Here is a 24642-nt window from a genome sequence, read left to right on the forward strand (position 1 = left end):
TTATCTGGTTGTAACCGGCGTACCCATCCATAAAGGATAATAATGCATGGTTAGCGGCATTGTCAACCAAGATGTCAATGTGAGGTAACGGAAAGTCGTCCTTTGGACTAGCCTTATTTAGATCACGAAAATCAACACAGACCCGAACCTTTCCGTCTTTCTTTGGGACCGGCACCACATTAGCTATCCAATCTGAGTATTCCGATACTTTGATGAACCCGGCCTTGAACTGTTTATCAATCTCTTCTTTGACTTTCAAAGACCACTCGGTACGCATTCTACGTGGCTTCGCTTTATCGGTTTGAACCCTGGCTTGATCGGAATCTTGTGCTCTGCAATTTCCCTATCAATACCCGGCATATCTTTGTAGGACCAAGCAAATACATCTTTGAATTCATTCAATAATTCAACAAACCCCATCCTTTCTGCGGGATCTAAGGTTGTTCCTATCTTAAGCTCCTGAGGCTCTAAGGTAGTCCCCACATTAACAACTTCGGTATCTTTGATTACCGAGCTTCTTTGGTCGTATTCTTCCAACCCTTTTACTAACTGGGGAGGCGGTTCCACCTCCTCCTCTTCTTCTTCCACCTCTCTATCCTCAACCTCATTCTCAACGTTATTAAAACAATCAATTGAATCGCAATATAAATGAGACAAGTCCTAAGAAAACTGATTCATCTTATTATTGATTTGAAACTGCGCAAATTGCGTTAACATTTGGGCCAACTAATCAGAGGTCAGTGGCGAGGTAGGAGCAGTATTCGGGACAGGCCCCGGAATACCAGTACTAGGGGAAGGTACAGGAAAAGAAAAGACTGGGGAAGGGCTATCTTCGACACCTAAAACCCTAGACTTAGCCTTAGGACTTATGTCAGACTCAGACTTGGACTCAGACTCAGACTCAGAATCGTCATCAGGCTTGAACATTTGCCCTTCTCCAATGGTCATCTTGAAAAGCGAACCCTTGTTGTCGGTCCATTTCATGGTTTTCCGCCATCCAGATGTATTCCTCTGAGGATCTACATCAGTAATGAGGGTAGATGGATCGAAACGATCACTCCTTAAGATCATGTTTACCAAGACTTCGTTTGGTATTTCCGGCTTCTTTTCCTATCCAAAGAGGAGACCCATAGCTTTCCCATCTTCGATCGAAACAGACTCCTTCTTTATTGTAGCTACTGCCATAATGTCTTCGGGAATATAGAAACAATCACGGAATACTTCGATTCCGGGAACCAGCTTGTTGGCCTTTGAGTTGAACAGTGGTCCGGGGAAGTCTTAACTCGGCATTTCCTCCCCGGCTTTCACAAAGTGGCCGTTTAGAGTTAGCAAGTTCGGCCCCATCTTGATGTCTCGGTCTTCGATCGAGACTCTCTTTCTCAGGGAGTCTTCTTCAGTATACCCAAGCCCGTATCTTGTCCCCTTAGGCACTGGCGACTTCAATTGAAATGCGTTTTCCCTTCGGGGGTACATGGAGTACCCGAAGTACTTTCCGGTCTTGAAGATTGTTTTACAAACACGGCTTCCCGTATATAAGTCCATATTCGGTGCCTCGAAAGTGGAATCAATTGCGTTTACTACCTCGAAACCATAAGACTCCAAGGCGGTATTATCAGTTTGCACTTCGGAAGTAACATCTCCTCCTGTCACAATTATAGGAGTAGCATCGATGGTCACTACCTCTCCCTTGAGAGGGATTTTAATCTTGCGATGGAGGGTAGAAGACACGGCTCCAGCTGTGTGAATCCATGGTCTCCCGAGCAAAATGTTGAAAGATGAGGCAACATCTATCACTTGGAAATTGACCTTGCGCTCCACCTTTCCCACATTCACGCTTAAAGTGACGAGTCCGGACACTCGACGCACTGTGCCATCGAAAGCCCGAACCGTTTGCGTAGTGGGTGCGAAGTCGCTTTTCTCGAGTCCCAAAATGAAAGCGGTCCGTAGTGGGAGAACATTAACCTGCACCCGTCGTCGACAAGGGTCATTGGGAGTCGCTTATGACGGCATTCTACCGTGATGTACATAGCGAGACAATGTTGTGGCCCAAATGAGGGCGGTCTTCATCGAGAAAAAATTACGGCATTAGTGAGCCGAGGTTGGTTTTGAGCAACAAATGAGACCACGTCATCTGGAGTAGTGTGCGGTGACACGGTCATATTCATTAAGGCTTGAAGCAGAGCTTGTCGGTGTTCAAACGAGCTCAACATTAATTCCCAGATGGAGACATCTGCCTTAGTCTTTATGTAATCGCTTGATGAGGGAGGCCTCTGAGGTCGACCCTTCACCAAGAGCCCGGACTGAGGTGGCTTCCCTGGTGGGTGTCTTACTTGGACTGTCTCCAAAGATAGAGACATGGTTTGCCTTCTCGACACGATAGGGACGTCCCGATCGAGTCAAATGATTAGATTCGAGGACATCTTTCCTCAATTTAGAAATTTCTTCCTGAGTTCGGGGAATAATCGCACCTTCGGTGAGATAGATATCGTCTTCATCGTCAGCCCAGACCCCATTAATTTCATTCTCGCTTCGAAGAATGTATGGTGTGCAATCGATAGCAAAATCCCCAATTTGAACTTCGTTCTTAGCTTGAGGGATATACTCGAAAGCGACTTACATAGACCTTCCCCACGAAAAACCCAGTGAGACGGCGGATGGGTTGGATTAAGTGAGATACATCGGTATTGTCTTCGACGAATCTTTGCATTGGCATGGTCGCCAAAAGGATTGTTCAGCCGTTAGGTCGGACGGTGGGGATGGGGAGCGACCCATTCTCGATCATGTCTTGGATTTCATGTTTAAGACGGTAACAATTTTCGGTATCATGACCTTTTCCTTGATGATAAGCACAATAGGCGTTGGGCTTATACCATTTACCCTTTCGATCCGCAGGCGGGTCCGGAGTTGGACCAATTAGGTTCAGTTTCCCTTGGGCTGAGAGCCTTTGGAGGGCGTATGCATAGGTACACCCGATGTCAGTGAACGCTCTTGGACCATGGCGTTGCGATCCCTTAGGAGCTCCTCCCAAAAGACCGATGGCTTGGATATGATTGCGTAATCGGATGTCTTAGCTTTGGAAGAGGAGGCACCCTGATACCCTTTTGGCTTTTCAGCCTCAGCAGAACGAACGTCGTCCTCAATTTTTCTTCCGACTCGAATAAGGTCCTTGAATGAGCCGAAATGTTGATCTTTGATAGCGTCACGGTAGACAGGTCGAAGATTTTTGATGAACTTATCTACCATTTCAGTCTCTTCTGGCCTTTTGGCCAACTTCACGCTTTCGGCGCCGGTGTGAGGAATTCAAGAAATCCTCCTTATCCTTCCGTGTCATCACCTCGAGTGTGCGCACAGTAGTTTGAATCTCAGCATTATCAGCAAAGTGTTTGCAGAACTCCACCGCTATATCTTCGAAAGTGGGGAAATTCTTAAGCTCAAGGCTGTAGAACCACGCCTTAGGGTTTTCTCTTAGGGATTGAGCAAAAATGTGGGGCAACATCTCAGCAGGTACCCCTTTCAACGCAAGGTACTCCTTGTAGGAACGGATATGTTGCAATGGATCTTCCGTCCCTTTGAACTTTGGGATATCAGTTAGGACAAAATTGGTTGGTAGCTTGTCCTGGACCGGCATGTACCCTCTGGCATTCTCATAATGCACATTTTCCCCTCGGGATAGCTTCAACTGTTCCTCTATTAGTCGGAACCTCTTTTCGAATTCAGTTTCCGGGGCGGTGGTATGGGAGCTTCCACCGCGATCTTGGCTTCCACAGGCGTCAAGCGTTCCATCATTGCGACCAAAGTGTCGTTAATCTGCTTCAGCGCCTCTGCGGTAGTCATACTTCTTGTTTGTAGTGGCCTTTCTACAATAAAATCCCGAGCGAGTATCAGTTATCGAATCAAAATCCCCTGCACAAACAGGACTCGACTCAAAACAACATGACGGACTCTATGCGACTCAATATTGAGCTTAGACCCGGAGAGCGAGCAATTGGTCCCCCTCGGTTTGGTTCATACACGACTAGGGACGGTTTTTCAAATCTAAAAACTGGCTATAACTTGACATGGATCCTACGAACGAACTATTCTGGCTCATTGGAACGGGTCCTAACTGTGATACACACGTGGCTTGGGTTATAGACTCAACGTGATCATAAATCCGACATAACAAACCCGTGTTCAAACCAGACATGGCTCTTGGGCTTTGTGACAAACGCCCTAGGTGGCCTAGTGGGGACGTTTTGGTGGACTGACTTGGACCAAATGGTCGACTTTCATGACTCAGACCCAAAGATCGGTTTAGGTGACTCACTTGACAAGTGTTCTAACCAAACAAAGGCTCACTCGAGCCTAAGGGTGGACTAGCTCGCCTATATCGAGCAAGTAAAGCCCAACTCGACTAACTCGACCCCACTGACTCAAACTCTATTCTAGGTTTGGGTTAAACCTGGGATACAGTTCATCGAAATTTGAAAGCGAGAAGGATTGAATTGATTTTTAAAATGGGCAGCACTTCGGCTTGAAAGAAGGTTCAAAATTTCGAAATAGAGGGCCGAGATTTTCGAAAAGAAATGGACTTGAAAAAGAATCGAATTTTCGAAAGAAAAAGAAGATGGATTTGAAAATGCTATTTTGAAAACAAGACCCGGGATTCACATAGCATGTAATCATTCGCATTTTAGGGATGCAATGCATGAACTAGACTCTTCTAAGTCTCGGTCAGTCCTCTAAAATGGGTCTATGCCAGTGAAACCGCTTTGTCGGGGAGTCCACATAACGTCATATGCCCGTAGCAATATGCCTCGTATGCAGCTGCCTACCTCCACGAAATCACCTTGATACTTAAATCGGACATAGTGGACATCAATATCCTCCCTTGGAATTAGCCCAAGAGATTCTTTGGCCCGGCTAAAGTCTCGGGGGTTTATGCATGATTAACATAAAAAAAAATGTGACAACAATCCTAATAGCCATCTTACACTTTTCAAGTTTCACTATCCTCAGCGGAGTCGCCAAATTGTGGACCATGGAAAAACGCTCCACTCAAATGCTTTTTCAAAACATTTTTAATTTTAAAAGAGTCGCCACTAAATTTTTAAATGGAATTTAGAAACCAATTTTAGAGATTTGAATTCGTGTGACTTTACGTGTTAGGAAGTTAATTTAATTTCATTAAAACAACACCCAACCCCGCCCGTTGCAATAACGGTCTCTACTAGGTAAAAGATGGCTATTTCGGAAAGATATCACATGTGTATGCAACCATTGAATTTAAATCCTATCATGCGAATTTCATTCTAAGTCGTTTAAAATGCATTTAACTTCGTCGAAGTGGTTTAGCATGTGAGGTTCATTGATTAAACTAGAAAAACACATCCAAAGAGAGGGATAGGAAGGCTTACGCTTAGCATAAGATGTATTAACAAACATTAGTGGTTAGCTCATACATACAATATAAATTATAAATAAAGTAAATTAAAATCTAAAACATAAACTAATTAAACTAAGGATTAATCAAACAAAGTCAAACAAGGAAGCAAATTAAAACACAAAACCTGGACAAACCCGTGCACTGCACGGATCTGAAATTTTCGAAATATTTCAGAATTGACCCGTGCACTGCGCGGGTTTTGAATTAATACATTGCTAATTACAAAATAAATACTAAATAAATGCAATAAATTACGAAAATCTACCTAAATTAAAATTACAAATTATAGGTCTGGAAAATCATAAAAAATCAATTTTTATACGGTTAAAAATAAATACACGTAAATTAAATAAACTCGATTTATTAAATTGCCCTATTCCAACACGAGGATATGTAAATGAGACGGGGTGTACGACCGACCGATATGGCGGATTTCTTTCCCATCTCAAGTCAACGCGGTGCCGAATGGTACTTTAACTCATACTCAAACTATTCTAGTTTCGATATTAGTTAGACGATGTTAGACAATGGTTAGTAAATAAACAATAAAAAAACGAAATAAAAAGGAGAGAAGGGAGTTTTAATGCACCCTCAACCTACATGTATCGTTGACACCGTCTTAGGTCATAATCGATCGTAGATTTTATCTTGAGGGGCCGTCGTCGACGAAGACAATTGAAATTGAATTTTGAAATCACGAAACAAACACGTTCAAAAGGCAGACTTGAGCAGCGATTTTCAATCGCTCACCACAACTTCGTTTCTCAACGATTTTTCAAACCGAAAGATGTTTTGGAAACTAAAAAGACTGAATTTTGTGAATATGGAAACAAACCAGAAGTTTTAATAGGATTTGTGCACGAGAATCAAGGCCAAAGACCACGACAGAAACTCGAAAACAAAATTTGTGTCCCTGTTTTCGAGCGGCTGTCACGACTTTAGTTTAGGGTTTTTTTGGACGATTTATGGTTGTTACTTGCAGTATGATATGGGGAGAACTTAGAGGAATGAAAGTATGGTGAAGAGGAGGTATTTATAAGGAGTTTCGAAGGGTAGAAGTAGGGCAACAAGCAGTCGGGCCTGTTTCGCATAGCTTCTGTCCATCAGCTAATTCGTGGGGTTTTTAGGGTTTTTATGGAGGTTTTCTTGGTGGTAAGCTAAGGTAATATGGGTAGGATACTAGGGTATGGTGTAGGGTTAATGGGCACGGATTTGGTAGCTGTTTGGAGCGGGTTTTGGGCTCGGGATTGAGCACGCAAAACAGGGGGGGCTGCTTGTGTTGCGGGCTGTTTGTGGAGTATTTGGGACGGGAATTGGATGGGTTTTGTGGTGTTCTAGGTGCTGGGTTGTTATGGGTAATGTGGAGCACGGGTTGGTGGTGATGGATTGCGGGTTTGGACCAAGTTTGAGTCGGTTTAGAAGGGCTTTCGATGGGCTATACAAACACGGGTAAAGGAAGGAATTGGGCTGTGTTGGGGAGTGTTTAGGACGAGATTTGGGTGTGGATATGGGGGTTCGAACTGGGGTTGAATGGGTAGAAGCCTAGATTGGTTAGTGTACTCGAGATTCGTGCCAACTCGTAAAGAAAACGGGCTCAAAAACCGAGCTATAATCGAGCTCCAAAACGCGTGGTTGAAACGAGTTTTCGATTTTCAAATTCGATTTTTCAAATCAAATAGCACATTTAAAATGAATGATTTTTCAAATCAAAAAAAATATATTTTATTTTCAATAAAATAAATTTAAGAAAATAAATTCAAATTAAAATAATAAAATGAATTCACTTAAAAAAGCTTTAATTTAAATATCATTTAAATTAATAAAATACTCCGTCGACAACGCTCATTCCACATCGTAAAACGAACCCAAATAATGACAATGACAACTAATAAATACATGCGTCCTATCATCATCGGGTGTTTGTCGGGTTCTCTATAAATTCCAATATCGACGGATACGGGTATCTACAACGTGGCTTCATTTTAGGTTTAAATTTTTTCATTTATTTTTATATTTTTGCCTAAATGTGGTTAAAACATCGTATTATGCATGACGAATATGTCTCGCCCTTCCCCAATTCGTATCTCTCCCTAAATTATAGTGATGATGTGCTCAATTTACACAAATATATATATATATATATATATATATATATATATATATATATATATATATATATATATATATATATATATATATATATATATATAGTCGAGATCCTGGTGAGAACCACCCATATAATGAGAACCATGAGAACCACTTAATAACCCTTGGATCTAATAATACACAGGCTGAGATTAACTCAACCTAACCCCAAATTTTTTCGCACGTCCCTCCCAAACCCACCTAATCTCAGTCATTTTTAAATTTTGCTTTCTCTCTCATCATTCTTTTTTTTTTCTCTCTCTCTCTCTCTCTCTCTCTCTCTCTCTCTCTCTCTCTCTCTCTCTCTCTCTTCAACTCATCTGTCGACTATCAAAACCTTCCGCCATCGCCTCTTCGATAATCAAACCTTAACTTTCTCTACAATCGAACGATAAATTCTTCGACAATCAACCTTTCGACGTTGCTTCAATCAATGAGGCCTTTAAATTCGAGGTAAATTTCGATCTTCATGATTATTTGTTGTGAAATTAGTTGAATTAGTCGATTAATTTAGATTGTTCGTGAAATTAGGGATTGATTCATCGATTAGATTTTTGAATTGATGAATTATGCTTCTGAATTTAGGGTTTCGTCAATTAAATTGGGGAAACTGATAAATTAGGGTTAGGAGATTTGAGAAATTTGTTGAAATCATGAAATTAGGGTATGATTCGTCTATTAAGTTTCTGAATTGATAAATTATGCTTCTGAATTTAGGGTTTCATGAATTAAATTAAGGAAACTGAGAAATTAGGGTTGTAGACCGTTTATGTGCATCAAATTCTTGTTTATGTGCATCCAAATTCCTGTTTATGTGCATCAAATTCCTGTTTAGGCGCATCAAAGTGTGATTTTGTGAATCAAATTGGCTTAATTGATAAATTAGGGTTGGAGAAATTGTGAAATTGCCTACATTTATTAAAATCAGGGACTTAATTTTATGAATTATACTGTTGTATTGTTGCTTATTTAATTTTTGACATTTCTTATTGCAACAATAATGACAATGACAACTGCTCAATACTATCAAAAACTTCTTCAAATGTCATTACAAAGGAAGGAGTGACTGTTGAAGCTAATGCATGTCAGCCTATACTAGAAATATCTGCAATAGCAGTTGAACATGATGTTCCTGAAGTTGTGACTTTAGAATTTGTTGAAGGTACAATTCTATTCATCCTAAAGTTGTGAGTTTCATGGTTCTCTTAGTTATTATTGTTAAAAAGTTGGTAGTCATCCCAATTCTTGGTTGTCCAACTGGTAGTTGCTTGATGTTTTCAGCTTTTTTAAGGTAATTAAGCTTAGTTTTTAGGATACCCGTCCTCTGTACATGCATGAAATAAGGTTCAATGTGCATGAAATAAGGTATAATGTGCATCAAATAAGGTTATAAGGTGCCCATGTTTAATTAGTAGTTGACCTTTGACTCGGAAAATCTGCTTAAGGTATAGCTGCTGGCAGTTTTCTGTATTCACTGGTGTATTTTTGTCACCTATGAAAACTATGTCAATGTTAAAGTTCTTAGACTGTCCGGAATTTATGATTAATGAAAGCTATATTTTGCTTGTTGGATAGAGTAGTTAAACTTCTCAGACTGTCTATTAGGGAACACGATTTGCCTCTTATTTGATGCATGTAGAAGTTTATTTCATGCACATATAGCACTCTCCCATGCATGTATAAGGCAAGTATTAAGATACCCTCGCTTTGGAGGTTAGAACGGTGTTGTTCTATACATGTGGTTATGTAATAGAATGTTTATGGTCAGGGGAGTGTACTTAGATTATCCAGCAACACTAAGTTGTGAGAGTGTAATTCATATTCTTTTGCATCCCTCATCTTTCTTACTTTAATTGCACCACATATGCAGATATCATAGTAGAGGAGGCAGAGGACAAGGAGGCAGCAGAAGGTTCTTCAAGCAACACGAATCGATTTTTTGAGTGTCTCAACCATCTTAAGCATGTTATTGGTATGCTATTCGATAAGCTTGAACTAGGTGTTGAGTTTTATGAAGCATATGCAAAATAATGTGGGTTTGTGACTAGATTAAGCTCACAAATGTCTAAAAACGGTGTCGTTATGCATAAAAAAGTTGTGTGTAATAAGGCTGGAGTATGTGAAGCGAAAGGCAAAAATCACCGGAGGCAAAGGACTAGGATAGAATGTCCTTCTTATATTAAATTTAAGCGAATTTTCGAGGAAGTTCCTGATATGGGTAAATACCAAATATATGGTTTTCATGAAGGTTATAATCATATGCCACAAACACCATCAACAATGGTACATTTGACACAAACGAGAGAGTTGAATGTAGTTCACAAGAAAATGATAATTGACAACTCCAAAAATAACATAGGTCTAGTTAAGTCGTATAGGTTGTTCAAGGAGTATGTTAGAGGTTATAGGAATGTGGGTGCGTCATTGGAAGACTTTAAGAACTTTTCTAGAGATATCAAAATTATTTATCAGAGGGAGATGCTCAAATGCTTATTGAGCATTTTATGAAGATAAAACACATATGTCCATCTTTTTATTTTGATTTTGAGGTAGACGAGATAGGTCGATTGTCACATGTGTTTTGGGCTGACCCTATTAGTATTAAAAACTGTTTGCTATTCGGGAACATGACCTCTTTTGATACGACCTTTAGAAAAAACAAGTATAGGATGATATTTGGCCCTTTCACGGGGGTGAATAATCATAAGAGATACGTGACCTTTGGGGCTGGACTTATTATTAATGAGAGCAAGGACTCCTTTGCTTGGCTATTTACGAAATTCGTAGAGGCTATGGGGGGTTGTCATCCAGTTGGTATGATAACTGATGAAGATGCGGGGATAGAAGAAGGAATGAAATTAGCCTGGAAAGACAAGGTGCAACACAGATATTGCATGTGGCACATATTGAAAAATTTGCCTGAGAAGGTAGGGCCTGTAATATGTAAAGATACTGAGTTTCTGAAGAAGATAAACCGATGTGTTTGGAGCGAAGATGTGGAGCCGCCTGAATTTGAGGAAAGGTGGACAACACTAGTTGAATCTCATGGGTTGTCGGATAACGAGTGGCTTAAGGAGAAGTAAAACATAAGAAATATGTGGGTTCCAGCTTACTTTCGCGACCTGTTTTTAGGAGGTTTGATGAAAACGACCTCCAAGTCAGAGTCAGAAAACCAGTTTTTCAGCAACTTCACTAATCCTAATTTAACCCTAGTTGAGTTTTGGATGAGATTTGAGAGTGCGATGGATGCACAAAGATGGACTCATTCAAAACTCGTTGCACAATAAAAAAAACTCCTTCCCCCAGTTGTCGACTCCATTAGCCCTAGAAAGCATGCATCAGAAATCTACACTCCAACAATTTTCGGCGAGTTTCAAAAGAAAGTCGAAGCAGCTTGCTATTTATGTGGTGTTGGGGATAAAGAAAAGGATAAAACATATCCAATTCTATACACAAATATCATAGATCAAGTTCGAAACAAAATGTATAAGGTTGGTTTTAAGAAGGATGATGTTTCAGTGGTATGCACTTACAAGAAATTTGAAATACATGGAATACTCTATCGACATGCTCTGTGTGTCTTTAAAGATCGGGGAATTCAGAAAGTTCCAAGTGACTACCTGCTTAGTCGGTGGAGCAAACTAGCAACCTGCCAACCAATCGTCGGCCCTAATGGCCAGTTGTTTGCTGATTGTACATCAATGGATGTACAGAAAAATAAAGTTGGTGAGTTATGGTCAGAGTTGTTTACTTGTGTGGCACTCGTTGAATAGAGTCCTTGGCATTGTGATGAGTTGCTTGGGATTTTGCGTGAGTTCAAGGAAAGGGTAAAAAATCCCCCTGATGAAAGTGGCAATACTGGTGTTGCAAAGGTAAAGGACAAGAATTCTGAAATTGGGATGCTTTTAGGGACAAGCATCCCTAGTGAGATTAAGGTTTTGCCTCCAAGGCAGTGCAAAAACAAAGGCTCAAAAAAAAGGTTGATCTCACAAAGAGAAAGAGCTAGGGAAGTGAACAAGAAAGCGCTAAGAAAATGCAGGGCTTGTGGGGAGATGGCGAACCACGACAGCAGGAATTGTGACCGAAGGACAACCGACAATGAGTAGAGTATTTTTTTTTAAAGAATATTTAAAGCATTCGACATTTGCTTTATTGAAAAATTCGGGATTTTTATTTTATTTGATAGATGTTGGACATTTGTCTTATTGAAAAATTCGGGATTTTTATTTTATTTGATAGATGTTGGACATTTGCCTTATTGAAAAATTCGGGATTTTTATTTTATTTGATAGATGTTGGACATTTGCCTTATTGAATAATTAAGGACTTTTTATTTTATTTGATAGATGTTGGACTTTTTTTCTTAAGACGAATGAATGTAACACTTATAGAATGTAAAACGTGAGTGTTCTTGTCACCATTATTTCGTGCACATACAACGGTATTTCATGCACATACACATGTATTTCTTGCACAAAGAACGTTATTTCATGCACATTATGGTTATTTCACTTGAGATTACTTTAAGATTTGACTTACCACTACATCCTTCTTTGCTGTCACATCCCCAATCGTCGAAGTTAATAATAAAATTCCAAAATCTAAATGAAAATGCAACATTTTAGAAGTTCACTTGCGATTACTTTAAGATTTGACCTTGGACACATGACTTACATATTTCATGCATGCACACTGTTATTTCATGCACGTGGAACATTTTTTAATGCATTTACGATGTTAGAGAGATTTCCGTACAGCCTTTTCGTTGTCCAATTTTGAAAATTGTCTCTCGTTTTCGTTGCCTCGTGACATGTTCGTTGTCCAATTTTGAAAATTGTCTCTCATTTTCGTTGCCACGTGACATGTTTCAAGAATTAGTCCAGAAACATGACTTCATGTCTTACACGCCTTACATATTCCAAAATCTAATATATACTCTCAAGACTTAGTGTACTACATATTCCAGAATCTAATATGTACCAAGAATCTAATATTCCAGGGTCTACTCCCATTGCACATCCCTCGACTCAAGGAATCAGATCAAAAAATGGCTCAGTGTTTCGAATGATGGATTAGGTCATCTGCCACTCACTTTCCACATCCCTCGACTCAAGTGTTTAGAAAATATCACCTAGTGATAATCCTACAAAAAAACGGGGGGAGGGGGGGGGGGAGGGGGGGATACTGTTACGTAAAAGTCACTCCGATAAAGAATCTAATGAAAAGAAGATTAAAGTTAGGCAAAATTTAAATTAGGCATTCGAAAGTTCTTTATATTTACCTTTCTCGTGTTTCGCTTCCATTTGATAAGACGTGCAATCATACTCGTAGCATATTCATCCAAATCCTACATATAAATTTCATTTGACAACAAATATTGAAAGGCTTGAAATAAAATATACTGAATAATGTTTACAAAAGTTTGTTGAAAAATTTATACCTCGTAAGAACGCTCATCAGTCCATGATGATTAATCACACAAATTTTCTAGCCACTTCAACAAATAAACTCCACAAGAATACCTATTCTTTTGTCGAGGCACTTGCACAATCTCCCACTGAAAAACCTTGATCTCCAACAACCTTGTGTATCTTGGAGAGTCTCTTGCGATGATCTCCAAAGTAGGCATGAGCTATACAAAAACAAGACAGTGATTGTGATTGTGATTGTGATTGTGATTGTGATTGTGGTATAAGGGTATTTAATGCACATGCAAGGTTATGTCATGCACAGACAAGGTTATTTCCTGCACAAAAAGGTTTCCAATAGTCACTACTACAAAAATCATCATAGACATCAGACATTTTCACCAATAGGCATCGGATTTGTTACTGATGCACAGTTGACACATGTATATTCTCTATGCTTATACATCAGTCTTAATTCTGATGTCTATTCAAAAATAGTCATCAGAGTTTTTGGAAATCTGATGTCTATATATTATATAGACATCAGATGTTTACAAACATTAGATGTCTATTCAAGACAATGGACATCAGATATAAAAAAAACCGATGTCTATAATTATTTTTTTCATAAAAAAAATAAATTATGCTATTGTTGCCCATTACATAAATCCTACACATTATCACATTTATATGATTGGTAAGCTTTCCTGTTCCTTTATTTATCACTTCTGTTAGTGTGTAACAACAACAAACCATCACAAATTACAACAACAAAAAATCAACTACCCAACCAACCAACTTAATCATCACAATCAATCAAACCCTGCCATCTCTAATCTCTTGACGCCTTGTACAACTTTTGAACCATCTTCCTATAATCTGCAAAATCACCCATTTTCGTATTAATTGATACCCAATCAGCAGAAAATGATCATTTTATCTTTAAAATTTTAGTACATCAAAAATCATTACCCGCTTTCTAGATTGCGACAGAGAGCTGCAGCTTGTGTGTTCAATGGTGAGCTGGTATTTGACTCTGCAATTAAACATAAACTAGATTGCATTCGTCATGTCGGAATACATAGCCAGGAATACCATGATCAATTTCTCTCAAGACAGTATTATTAACAGACTAATCCAAATAAGAAGTATGAGTATCTCATTTGTATTCTTATGTAACAGTCTCGAGATAGTTTCAGAAATTACATTCATTTGACACTGCCTAAATAAAAAGCAAACAACCTTTATGATAGGTAATCAGTCATTATGGACTACCAGCTAAAATATCATCAACAGTAGCTCTTGAAAGTGAGGTGGACCGAATACCATTTAAACAATAACTGACAACTTGCATAACTGCTCAACTATTACATATCCGGTAGTCTCAATCAAAGAGTAATATTAGACGGTTAAAAGTGTAGTGATCTTAAATAGCAGTAAGCCAGTAACACAGAACAGGACAAGAGAATTTTGTAAAAGCTGGTAGTAAGAATGTAAGATGTCATACCTGCATATATTAGAATTGCGTTAGCTGTTCAAGCTTGCGAGCCTGGAAAAACGTGCAGCGCCCTTTACCATTAGACTCGATTTCCTCACTATTCTTCTTGCTTCATGTGAAACCAAGACTGCTTAGTTTGAGCTGCCGCTTACCATTCTTGTTAGCTACACCATTCTCTTCCAAGGCATCATCAAAGTCCCTGCTCAAAATGCAACGATCTTTACTTAGTGAATACTGCACAACTATTACACAGCATCACAGCCAAGTTGATTTTACTGTATATATAACAGCTAAACTAGTTTAGCTTCTGCCCTGTAACTTATACATGCATAAACTTAGTTTCCACTCAAACTAATTTTAGATCGAGACCCCAATGCCTCAAGGGCTCCTGCAAATAGCAGGGTAAGTGGAGTTCACATATACGCAGCCTTACTCTGTGTTAGAGCCTAGAGGCTGTTTAATAATGACCACTACTTAACTCAAAGAAGACTAGCTAACTTAACTATTCATTTTGCAAGGAGGCTTTTGGCTTCTTTTGAACATAAAAACAAAATAAACAATAGACCACTTAACAAATTTCAGTTAGACTAACCATATTACTTCGACTCCGTCTTTGAAGTATGACGCGCAAGTGCCCCAGCTGAAACGCACCAGTGTCGGGAATCCAAAAACAGACTGTTTATGATGCTCCAGCCATGCCTTTGTTTCAGGATATGCACATTAGCACAACCAATTACTCAAAAAATAAAAAAAAAAAGCTAAACTAAGAGTACATATGGTGAAAAGCTTTAGCACTGTACCTCCAGGATACCCAGAACCAAAATTCCTGTGCATATTTTCGGCTGATTCATCAAAGGTCCAGCTACGCAAAGCTCGATCTCTGGTAACCTTGTGATTCAAGAAATAAAATAAAAGCTGTGACGATCATCTCCATTCTAAGTACCATAAAAGTTATGAAGAGACATGCAATTACCTTCGCTACAATGCTGGCTCCACTAACGACAGGATAGAGACTGTCTGCTTTCTTGGCAACCACAAATTTGATGGAAGAAAACCTTTAAGATAATTTGGTTTGATACTTTTCAGGATCACCAACTGTATCTACATAAACCTACAAAAGGAAATCATTTCACCCATATAACTCTGGGAGAAGGTACAGATATGCATCCTGCTGCATAAAATTCATGATTTAAAACATATATTTAGTGATATGGATCATGGTCAAATCAGGGGCCCAGAACCTGTGATTGTAATCCTAAATTTTATGGGTCATGAAGCAGTTGATTCATGAAACAATGGAAATGGTAAACAATGAGTAGTGACTATTATATGGCTAATATTGCACCCAAGAGCTGACTGAATGAAATTATTAGAGCAACAAAGTAGGTGCTCCTGTTTGCAGCAGCATAAACTACGTTAAATGTTATAATTGAAGGTTTTAACCAACCCTCACAAATAATTTGGAATGTTAACTAATAGTTGCATTATGATAAGATCATGGGAACACAACCAATTTTAAATCTAAATTGAACATTGCTTCCCTAAGGTGACAAACCTATATAGATATGTGTACAATTATAAACCCAGTAACTTTTAGTAAAAGGATAAGGATCTCGAATATGAAGTTACATTAACACCATGTCTTAAGATTACTAAACCTATGACATCTATTTACGCACTAAGAATCAATCGAAACTAATCAAAAATTGAGAAAAAGCAATCAAAAATTGGGGATTCAAACAATCAACTAGGAGAATGATAATAATACCAGAATATGAATCGCATACACCCATCAAATCCAAACGAAACATCCCTAAATTTGGTATAAACATAACCCTAAATAAAATTAAGCTAAAATAAAATAGTATATAAAATAATTAAACTTCTCTGAAACTGTACCTAAAATATGATGGAGCAGTGATGATGGTGGCGACTTGACATCATGGTGGTGTTGGCGAACGATTGAGCAAGTGAGTGACGACTGCGAATGATTAAGCGATACTGCTTTGGGCGTCGTCGTAAGTCATGGAGCCCGGTAATGGTGACTTGGGCGCCGTCGGCAGCGTTGGAGGCCGGCCACGGTGGCGGGTAAGGGAGGGTGGCAGAGCTTTTGCGTGATTGTAAATGGGGATTAGAGAATAATGAGGGGAGAGAGTAAATTGAGATCCAATGTAAATGTTTTATGAATGAATGAAAGCGCTAAGTACTAAAAATTTTACCGCCTATAACTTTTTAGATTTGATAGACATCGGTTTTTAAGTACTCTGATGTATATAATGTAAATTAAATAGTACTATATGAATTGGCATGGGCTTTTGCAAATGTCAGATGTCTACATAAAAGAATAGACATCAGATATTTGCAAATATCTGATGTATAAACTTATACATCGGATTTTTAAAATCTGATGCCTATTAAGTGATGTCTATTACGTGTTTTGTAATAGTGAGTATTCTTATTCGACAATGCATTTTAGAAAGTCGAAAACCATTGAGCTGCCTTTCGTATATCATATTCATAATTGAATAAACTCGTTGAATAAACTCTCAGCTAAATGTGCCGACATAACTTTCAAAAACATAAATGTCGATGCTATTCCAAGGGTAAAAGGGTATTTCATGCACGCTGAAGGTTATTACATGGACATACAATGATATTTCATGCACATAAAGATCACCAACAGTATTTTCATTCGACAATACATTATGGGCAGTCAAAAACTGTTGAGCAACCTTCCGGATATAATAAGTCAGGGGCAACATGTTTTTGTGCAAAAACTAATAAATCATACATGTTCACCTAAAATTTTTTGTCTTGACTTCAGGGCGCCTTGGCAGGCTGGAGTCGAGTATGAAGTTTATCCTTTTCCCAAAGTCAACAACACATGCAAACCAATGTGATCTCTCCACACAATAAGGAAAGAAAGCCTGAAATATTACAAAGTAGTCAAGTAGGATGTATCGACTTCAAATGAAAAGAAAAGTGCATTGAAAAAAAAGTGCATGGAAAAAAAAAGTAAGAGAATGTTTATTTACCAGTTGGGTTGTGTTTAGATTGAGGGGCAAGTAGTCAAGTAGGACGTATTGACTTCGAAACCCCTTTTTACCGACAACTCCCTGAAATTTGAGAACATTTGTCAAAATTCTTTGTAATTTCTTAAACCAAAAACAAGAATTTGACACAATAAGGAATATGAATACCTTTATGATTGTCGGAAAATACACAACACTTGGGTTTTCGATTGTAATACGAATACCAACAGCATCAATAACCATATCCATTATCCAATTTCCTGGCAGCAAGGTCTGCAACGCGCCTTGGGTAACTTGCAACCAATCGGTTTCTACAACGACCTCACTAATGATGCACATGTTGTAATTAGATTAGAAAACACTAAACAGCAAAGAGTGGACAAAAACTGAAGTTTAAAAAAAGCTGTATGGTCAGTTAGAACTTACTCCTTATTCTTCCCATTATTCCGAATATAATTGATCAAGTGTGCATCTGTATATGATAAATCATCATGTGGCGCTTGATTACTGAGAAAAAGGGAAAATAAAAGCTCCTTGATTAACATGGAAAAAAGGAAAAACGGAAAAACGGAAAACAAAGCTACTTAAGATTTCGCATGACCGAATCTGACCACCATTCTTGTAAGCCTTTGCTGCAGCCGTCACTTGAAGTTTGTAAGAGTTGTATCGCCAAGTTAGAATTTCATTGCAAATCCTCACAACATAACGTTTAACATCAACTCTATGAACAATAACAACAAAAGAAATCAACATCAGTGCCTTCATATTTAATGCACATACAAGGAAAAGTTGAATTAAATAATATAGACTTACTCCCTTTAGACCCACCTTTGAACCTAAGCGTCCCTTAGCCCCGTTGTACATCTCCATATGACGCATGAGGTAGATTCCAGTATCATGCTCGACATCAACGGCAACGTGCGGAATATACAACTTAGGAATCAAAAGCCATGAACACACCAACTTTGGAATCTTACTTGAAAGCGTACTCAACAAGTTATTCTGATAAAGGTAAAACAATGACAAGTAAATAATCTCTCACAAAAATTAGACGAAAATCAGGCACTTTATTGCGAAAAGATCTGAAGACATACCACATGTCTAACATAGCGAGAATAGTCAGTTGACGGAGGCATCAAGTGCATCACTTCTAACATCTTCTTACTAACATGGTAACAGAAGACAAATGGCAAAGGTGTAACAATAGGAATGAAAACCTGTACGACATTGAAAATAAAGACAACAATGAAAAGAAAGACGAAAATGAAAAGAAAGACACTTAGTTGAGAACAGCCATGGTAATGTAAAAATCTTGAAGGACTTACCAACTCCACTTCTGCAAAGTTGACATCCAATGAGTCAATCTGTTCATTAAATTAGGTGACCCGTATTAGAGAATAAAAACCGGTAATAATTGGACACTTATTTGATGCATGTTCAGTGTTATTTAAATCACCTAGATTGGTATTTCATGCATATACAAGGGTACTTCATGCATTCGAAAGTCTATTACAGCCCAAGGTTGAGAACAGCCATGGAACACTTACGTCAGTTGTCTCTTGATAAATAGACGGCAAGGGCATTTATGATCTCTGAATTTGTTTCCCTCATTCAAATAATCACACCACACAGAAATGATAGCTGTATGAACTTGACGATTAAGAAGCAAACTCTTCATATGACTTCGTGTGAGAGTCTTGCCCGCACAGCTAAATAAAACCTCCATATACAGTTATGATAACATGAAACCTTAGTGTTATACAAAGAAAATATAATACATATATGCCGAATAAGATTAAAAAAATATAGGAGAGTGATAAGTACTCTTCATCCAAGTCCTCTGAAAATGCATAGTCTCCTACCAGTTTTTCCGATCGACTCAAGTCACGAACCATGTCCACGTTTCTGATAAAGTAAGATGACCGGTAAACATTCGCTACCTCAACACACCTCTTAAGGAGCACCCTTCTACCAGCCACCTGCCTCTCAATGGCATAATCTGAGGGGGCAGTTGGAGAAGAGGGCTCAATTGGCGATTCATCCAACGATACTTGAGAGGAGATAACTACAGGCGATGGTTGGGATGGTTGGGATGAGATCGGAATTGGTGATATTGGCGATAAAGGACGAACTACTGGAACAGACGTCGTAGTTGTTATGTTTGAATGAGGAACACTTTAAGCAGCCTGCAACCTGGACTCAAGAAACTCTTGAGAGTTATATGGTGCATCATCACCACTAAAAAGGCCGAAAGACGGTCCTTCTAGAAGCGCCTTATCCCTCTTTTCCTTTTCCTTTTTTTCGTTCCACAAATTTTCGTGATGTGAATCAAACACCTTGTCAACATGAGTGTATGCATTATTAAGGATCCCTTCTAATTCAGCCATGACAGTGGGATTGTCTAGAAATGCATCATCTGCACAACTCATGTCAGCCTCCTCCTTCTTCAACTCCTCCTCCTCCACTTTACCCTCATCCTTCTTCAACTCCTCCTCCACTACCCCCTCCTCCTTTTTTTCCTTCAATTCATTCTCATCTTTCTCATTGTCCTTCTCCACTTCATCCTCTTCCATCTTATCCTTGGTAGCACCCTCCCTTTCACATTCAGCACCTTCCCTTTCACCTTCTTCTGTACTCTGCTGTGAAAGGGAAAATCCTTCAAATAAACAATCTACCAACTTTGACATTTGCGTGACAGCTGGGAAAGAAGGAGCCTTACACTTAGGATTTCTAACTACTTTGGTAAAGTCACCATAAATGTCTGCAAGTTGAATGGATGTGCTTGCCAAAACCTTGATGGATTCTTTCCTCTCATCAAGCGATTCAGCTTTAAGTTCAGGTTCACGATGAGGTTCAGGTTGAGGTTCAGGTTCAGGTACAGGTACTGGTTCACGTTCATGTTGAGGTGCAACATAAGCAAATATGGGTTCAACAGAGCCCTTGCCAAAGCCGCCCCCTTATGCTTCTCCAACTTAACCCTTTCTCTAATTTTCTCATCCGTCCAATTCGCTAATAAGGGAAATGATCGACGCACCGTTCTCGTCATGAAAACACATCTATCCAAGTAGATAATCTGGAAAATTAGAATCGGTCCCTAAAATAAGTTTTAGGGGAATTAGCTATAGCCGCCTTCCACGACTTGACGTTGCTGAACATATTGGACCGTGCAAATTTGCACCAATTCATGTTAGGGACATCAGAGAGATTTGAAAGGGAGCTTAATATCTGAGGGCTAGGATGATCACCTACTACCCCCATCAAGAGAACATTGACGATATAGATGAGGAAATTCCTCTTGAAATCGTCTCCACCATCCCGTTGCTCCATCATCATATCTAAGAGAACCTTTTTCGTAATATCTGAGGTGGTAAACTGAGCCTTATACCTCTTGACAGCCTCTGTGTACTCCTTTTCCTTACAGAACATTCCAGCTGCAATAATGTAAATCAGTCCCATAGGAAGTCCAGTTGCAACGTGGACATCCTCATCCGAGATAACAAGATCGCGGTTCATCAATGAACAGTTGAACGGATTAAATGTCTCGACAATCCATCAGGCCAAATGGCCATTGATTTCTTCTGACTTAAGCTGTAACAAACCTCCGAACCCCATCCTGTGGATGGCTTCAATTTGCTTTTCCGATGGTCCCAACTTGATGAAATTAGTGATCAAGGAAGGACTCATCCGAGTGAGGAGAGGCTTTCTTATTTTTGTAGTTTGCGTTGGCCCTTTGCTTGTTTCTGAAGCCTTCCTCTTATTCTTGTTAGGAGGCAAATCTGGTGCGACTTCCTCGTGAACTTTGGCTTTAACACAGGGACTCCGTCGACGCGGTGAAATTTGTTCTGCCTCTGCTGCTGTAGTATTTGGTTTGAGAGGATTATCTGTCAAAGTTTTCAGCATTTGTAAGGTAGCTTATTTCATGTATATACAAAATTATTTAATGCACATAACAAGGTTGGTCCATGAATTCATAAGACTATTGTACGCCAAACCAAACAGTGATTAGCTTCAGGAAGACAGCTTATTTCATGCATATACAAAGTTGTTTAATGCACATAAACAGTTATTTGATACAGATACAAGGTTAATCCATGAATTCATAAGACTATTGAACGCCAAACTAAACACCGATTAGCTTCAAGAAGACAACTTACTTCATGTATATACAAAGTTGTTTAATGCACATAAACAGTTATTTGATGCATATGCAAGGTTAGTCCATGCATTCCTAAGTCAATTGCACCCAAAACCCACAGGTATCCTAAAACGGGATTTAAAATAGGGGCCCGGGTATCCAAAAACTGGACGGGAAAGGGTTTAGGGTTGGATTAGGCGGACCCGCGGTAGCGGTCCGCCTGATCCAACCCTAAACCCTTTCCCTTCATATTGTCATTCAAACAAGAAGAAAACCTAAAGACACCCTAGAGGGGGCAGAGTGAACCCTTTTTGGGGACGGGATAAAAAACAGGGGCCCGGATATCCTAAAACGGGACGGGAAAGGGTTTAGGGTTGGATTAGGCGGACCGCTACCACGGGTCCGCCTAATCCAACCCTAAACTCTTTCCCTTGCTATTGTTATTCGAATAGGAAAACCTAAAGACACCCTAGAGGGGGCAGAGTGATCCCTTTTTGGGGACGGGATTTAAAACAGGGGCCCGGATATCCTAAAACGGGACGGGAAAGGGTTTAGGGTTGGATTAGGCGAACCGCTACCACGGGTCCGCCTAATCCAACCCTAAACCCTTTCCCTTGCTATTGTTATTCGAACAGGAAAACCTAAAGACACCCTAGAGGGAGCAGACTGAAACCTTTTTGGGGACGGGATTTAAAACAGGGGCTCGAGTATCCTAAAACGGGACGGGAAAGGGTTTAGGGTTGGATTAGGCGGACCGCCCCCGCGGGTCCGCCTAATCCAATCCTAAACCCTTTCCCTTGCTATTGTTATTTGAATAGGAAAACCTAAAGACACCCTAGACGGGGTAGAGTGAACCCTTTTTGGGAACGGGATTTAAAATATGGGCCCGGGTATCCTAAAACGGGACGGGAAAGGTTTTAGGGTTGGATTAGGCGGACCGCTACCGCGGGTCCGCCTAATCCAACACTAAACCCTTTCCCTTGCTATTGTTATTCGAACAGGAAAACCTAAAGACCTCCTAGAGGGGGCAGACTGAACCCTTTTTGTGGACGGGATTTAAAACAGGGGCCCGAGTATCCTAAAACGAGACGGGAAAGGGTTCAGGGTACGATTAGGCGGACCACTACCGCGGGTCTGCCTAATCCAACCCTAAACCCTTTCCCTTGCTATTGATATTCGAACAGGAAAACCTAAAGACCTCCTAGAGGGGGCAGACTGAACCCTTTTTGTGGACGGGATTTAAAACAGGGGCCCGAGTATCCTAAAACGGGACGGGAAAGGGTTTAGGGTACGATTAGGTGGACCACTACCGCGGGTCCGCCTAATCCAACCCTAAACCCTTTTCCTTGCTATTGTCATTCGAATGAGAAGAAAACCACAAGGCATGGTTGGTTAATGAATATGGATTGCTTTTTGATGCATCTACAAGGCTACTTGATGCATTCATAAGGGTATTGCACCCTAAACCATCACCATTAATATTGGAACAAACGACATGGGCTGGAAATGTTTAAAAGGGACAAGAAAAGGTAAACTCTCACCATTATTGTTACCCGAAAACATATCTGGTGTTACTTGCTAAGTAATTTTTGGTTGGGTACGCGGACTCTGTCGATGCGAAGGAATTTGTTCTGGTTCTGCAGCTGTAGTACTTGGTTTGGGAGGATTATCTGTCAAAGTAGGTAGGTTAGGAAGGCAGCTTATTTCATGCATATACAGAGTTATTTTAATGCACTTAGATTGTTTTTTGATGCATCTACAAGGCTGTTCCATGGATCCAGAAACTTCATGTAATTATGAAACAATGAAAGCTCGATGATTAACAAAATAAGGAAAAGAAACTTCATTAATAAAACATATCATCCATACATGACAATGTTTTACAACATCCAAAATGAAAAAACCCGACTACATAATTATACAAAGGTGGCTTAATACATGGAATTATACAAGAGTACCACAAAAGACTTAAAATAGGGCAACTTTAACACCTGAACGGTTAAAGTAAGGCCTAAATACACAGACATCGAAATGCCAAAAAGTGGTACAAACTTGAGCAGTTGAGTTATATATCGAGGAAAAAACGAAAAAAGGGAAAGTTGCCCGAGTTGTTAACTATGTTGAAATGGCAGCTGCTATGTCACGTGCTGGAGATGGCGTAGCTAAAGCATGAACCAACTCATTCACATGTGCGCGTTCAGCATCATCAAGAGCGTTAAGGTGTTCTCTTTGAAAAGAATTTTTCTCTTAGCATTTGCATCTTTTATAAATTATTCTAGGACTCCTACGAATAATTCTGACACCATTGATATCATTGGTCCGTAGAGAAAGGCCATATGCATGTTCCATGCGAGGTGCACTTGGATGTATGAGGAAAAGCTGAGACCAATTCTTACAGACCAACGCCATGTTTGCCTTATCTTCGTAACAATTGACTCGGTTAAATATGTTAGTCACTAGATCTTGATTATTGAAAACATCATCAAGTTGGGCTTGATAACAGTTGTCAGGAAGCTGAACTTTGACTAAAGGAGCAAATGACAAACTCATAGCCTCTTTTTTTTCTCTTACGTAATTCACGGCAAAAAGTGCTTTATCTTCTGCAACAATATTGACTACACATCCATTGCACCAATTGACCATACTTGGTTATGTATAAGTAATTGACCAGTAAGAGAATGACCTACAAGCATCACAAATTGAACTCTCGAATGAAAAAAGCAGAAATAGAAACTAGTAAGGAAAAGAGTACAAGCATTCCGTCATTTGAAATATCACATTAAGCATGCAGAAAAACACTAAGATAAATTCAGGAAATATCACATTAAGCATGCAGTACAGGTATTGCATCCAAGTTTAGAGAGGGCATTAAAATGTAGTCTATCATTATTTTGGGGTAAGGGTTGAAACACAAAAACAGACAAAGCTATGCAGATTTTATTACTCAAAGTACTTTGGTCAACAACATCATTATGCTTGAATTTGTTGGGTTTGGTGGG

At 39.4% G+C, this 24642-nt stretch overlaps 1 protein-coding gene across 1 annotated transcript; it reads left to right on the plus strand.

Annotated features, from left to right (window-relative positions):
• Window positions 1–11052: 11052 nt before the first annotated feature.
• LOC141628367 (protein FAR-RED IMPAIRED RESPONSE 1-like) lies at window positions 11053–11676 on the plus strand. Its single transcript, XM_074441524.1, has 2 exons — window positions 11053–11292; window positions 11344–11676. The coding sequence occupies exons 1-2, from the start codon at window positions 11053–11055 to the stop codon at window positions 11674–11676; spliced, it is 573 nt and encodes a 190-aa protein (XP_074297625.1).
• The last annotated feature ends 12966 nt before the right edge of the window (window positions 11677–24642 follow it).

Source organism: Silene latifolia, chromosome Y (assembly GCF_048544455.1).
Source record: "Silene latifolia isolate original U9 population chromosome Y, ASM4854445v1, whole genome shotgun sequence".
In the NCBI taxonomy this organism is placed as follows: Eukaryota; Viridiplantae; Streptophyta; class Magnoliopsida; order Caryophyllales; family Caryophyllaceae; genus Silene; species Silene latifolia.

Bases quoted from the DNA above. Each gene is read 5' to 3' on its own strand.
- LOC141628367 (XM_074441524.1), top strand. From the start codon at position 11,053: ATGTATAAGGTTGGTTTTAAGAAGGATGATGTTTCAGTGGTATGCACT. The intron at 11,293-11,343 runs GTTGGTGAGTTA...CTCGTTGAATAG, and splicing joins TGGATGTACAGAAAAATAAA to AGTCCTTGGCATTGTGATGA.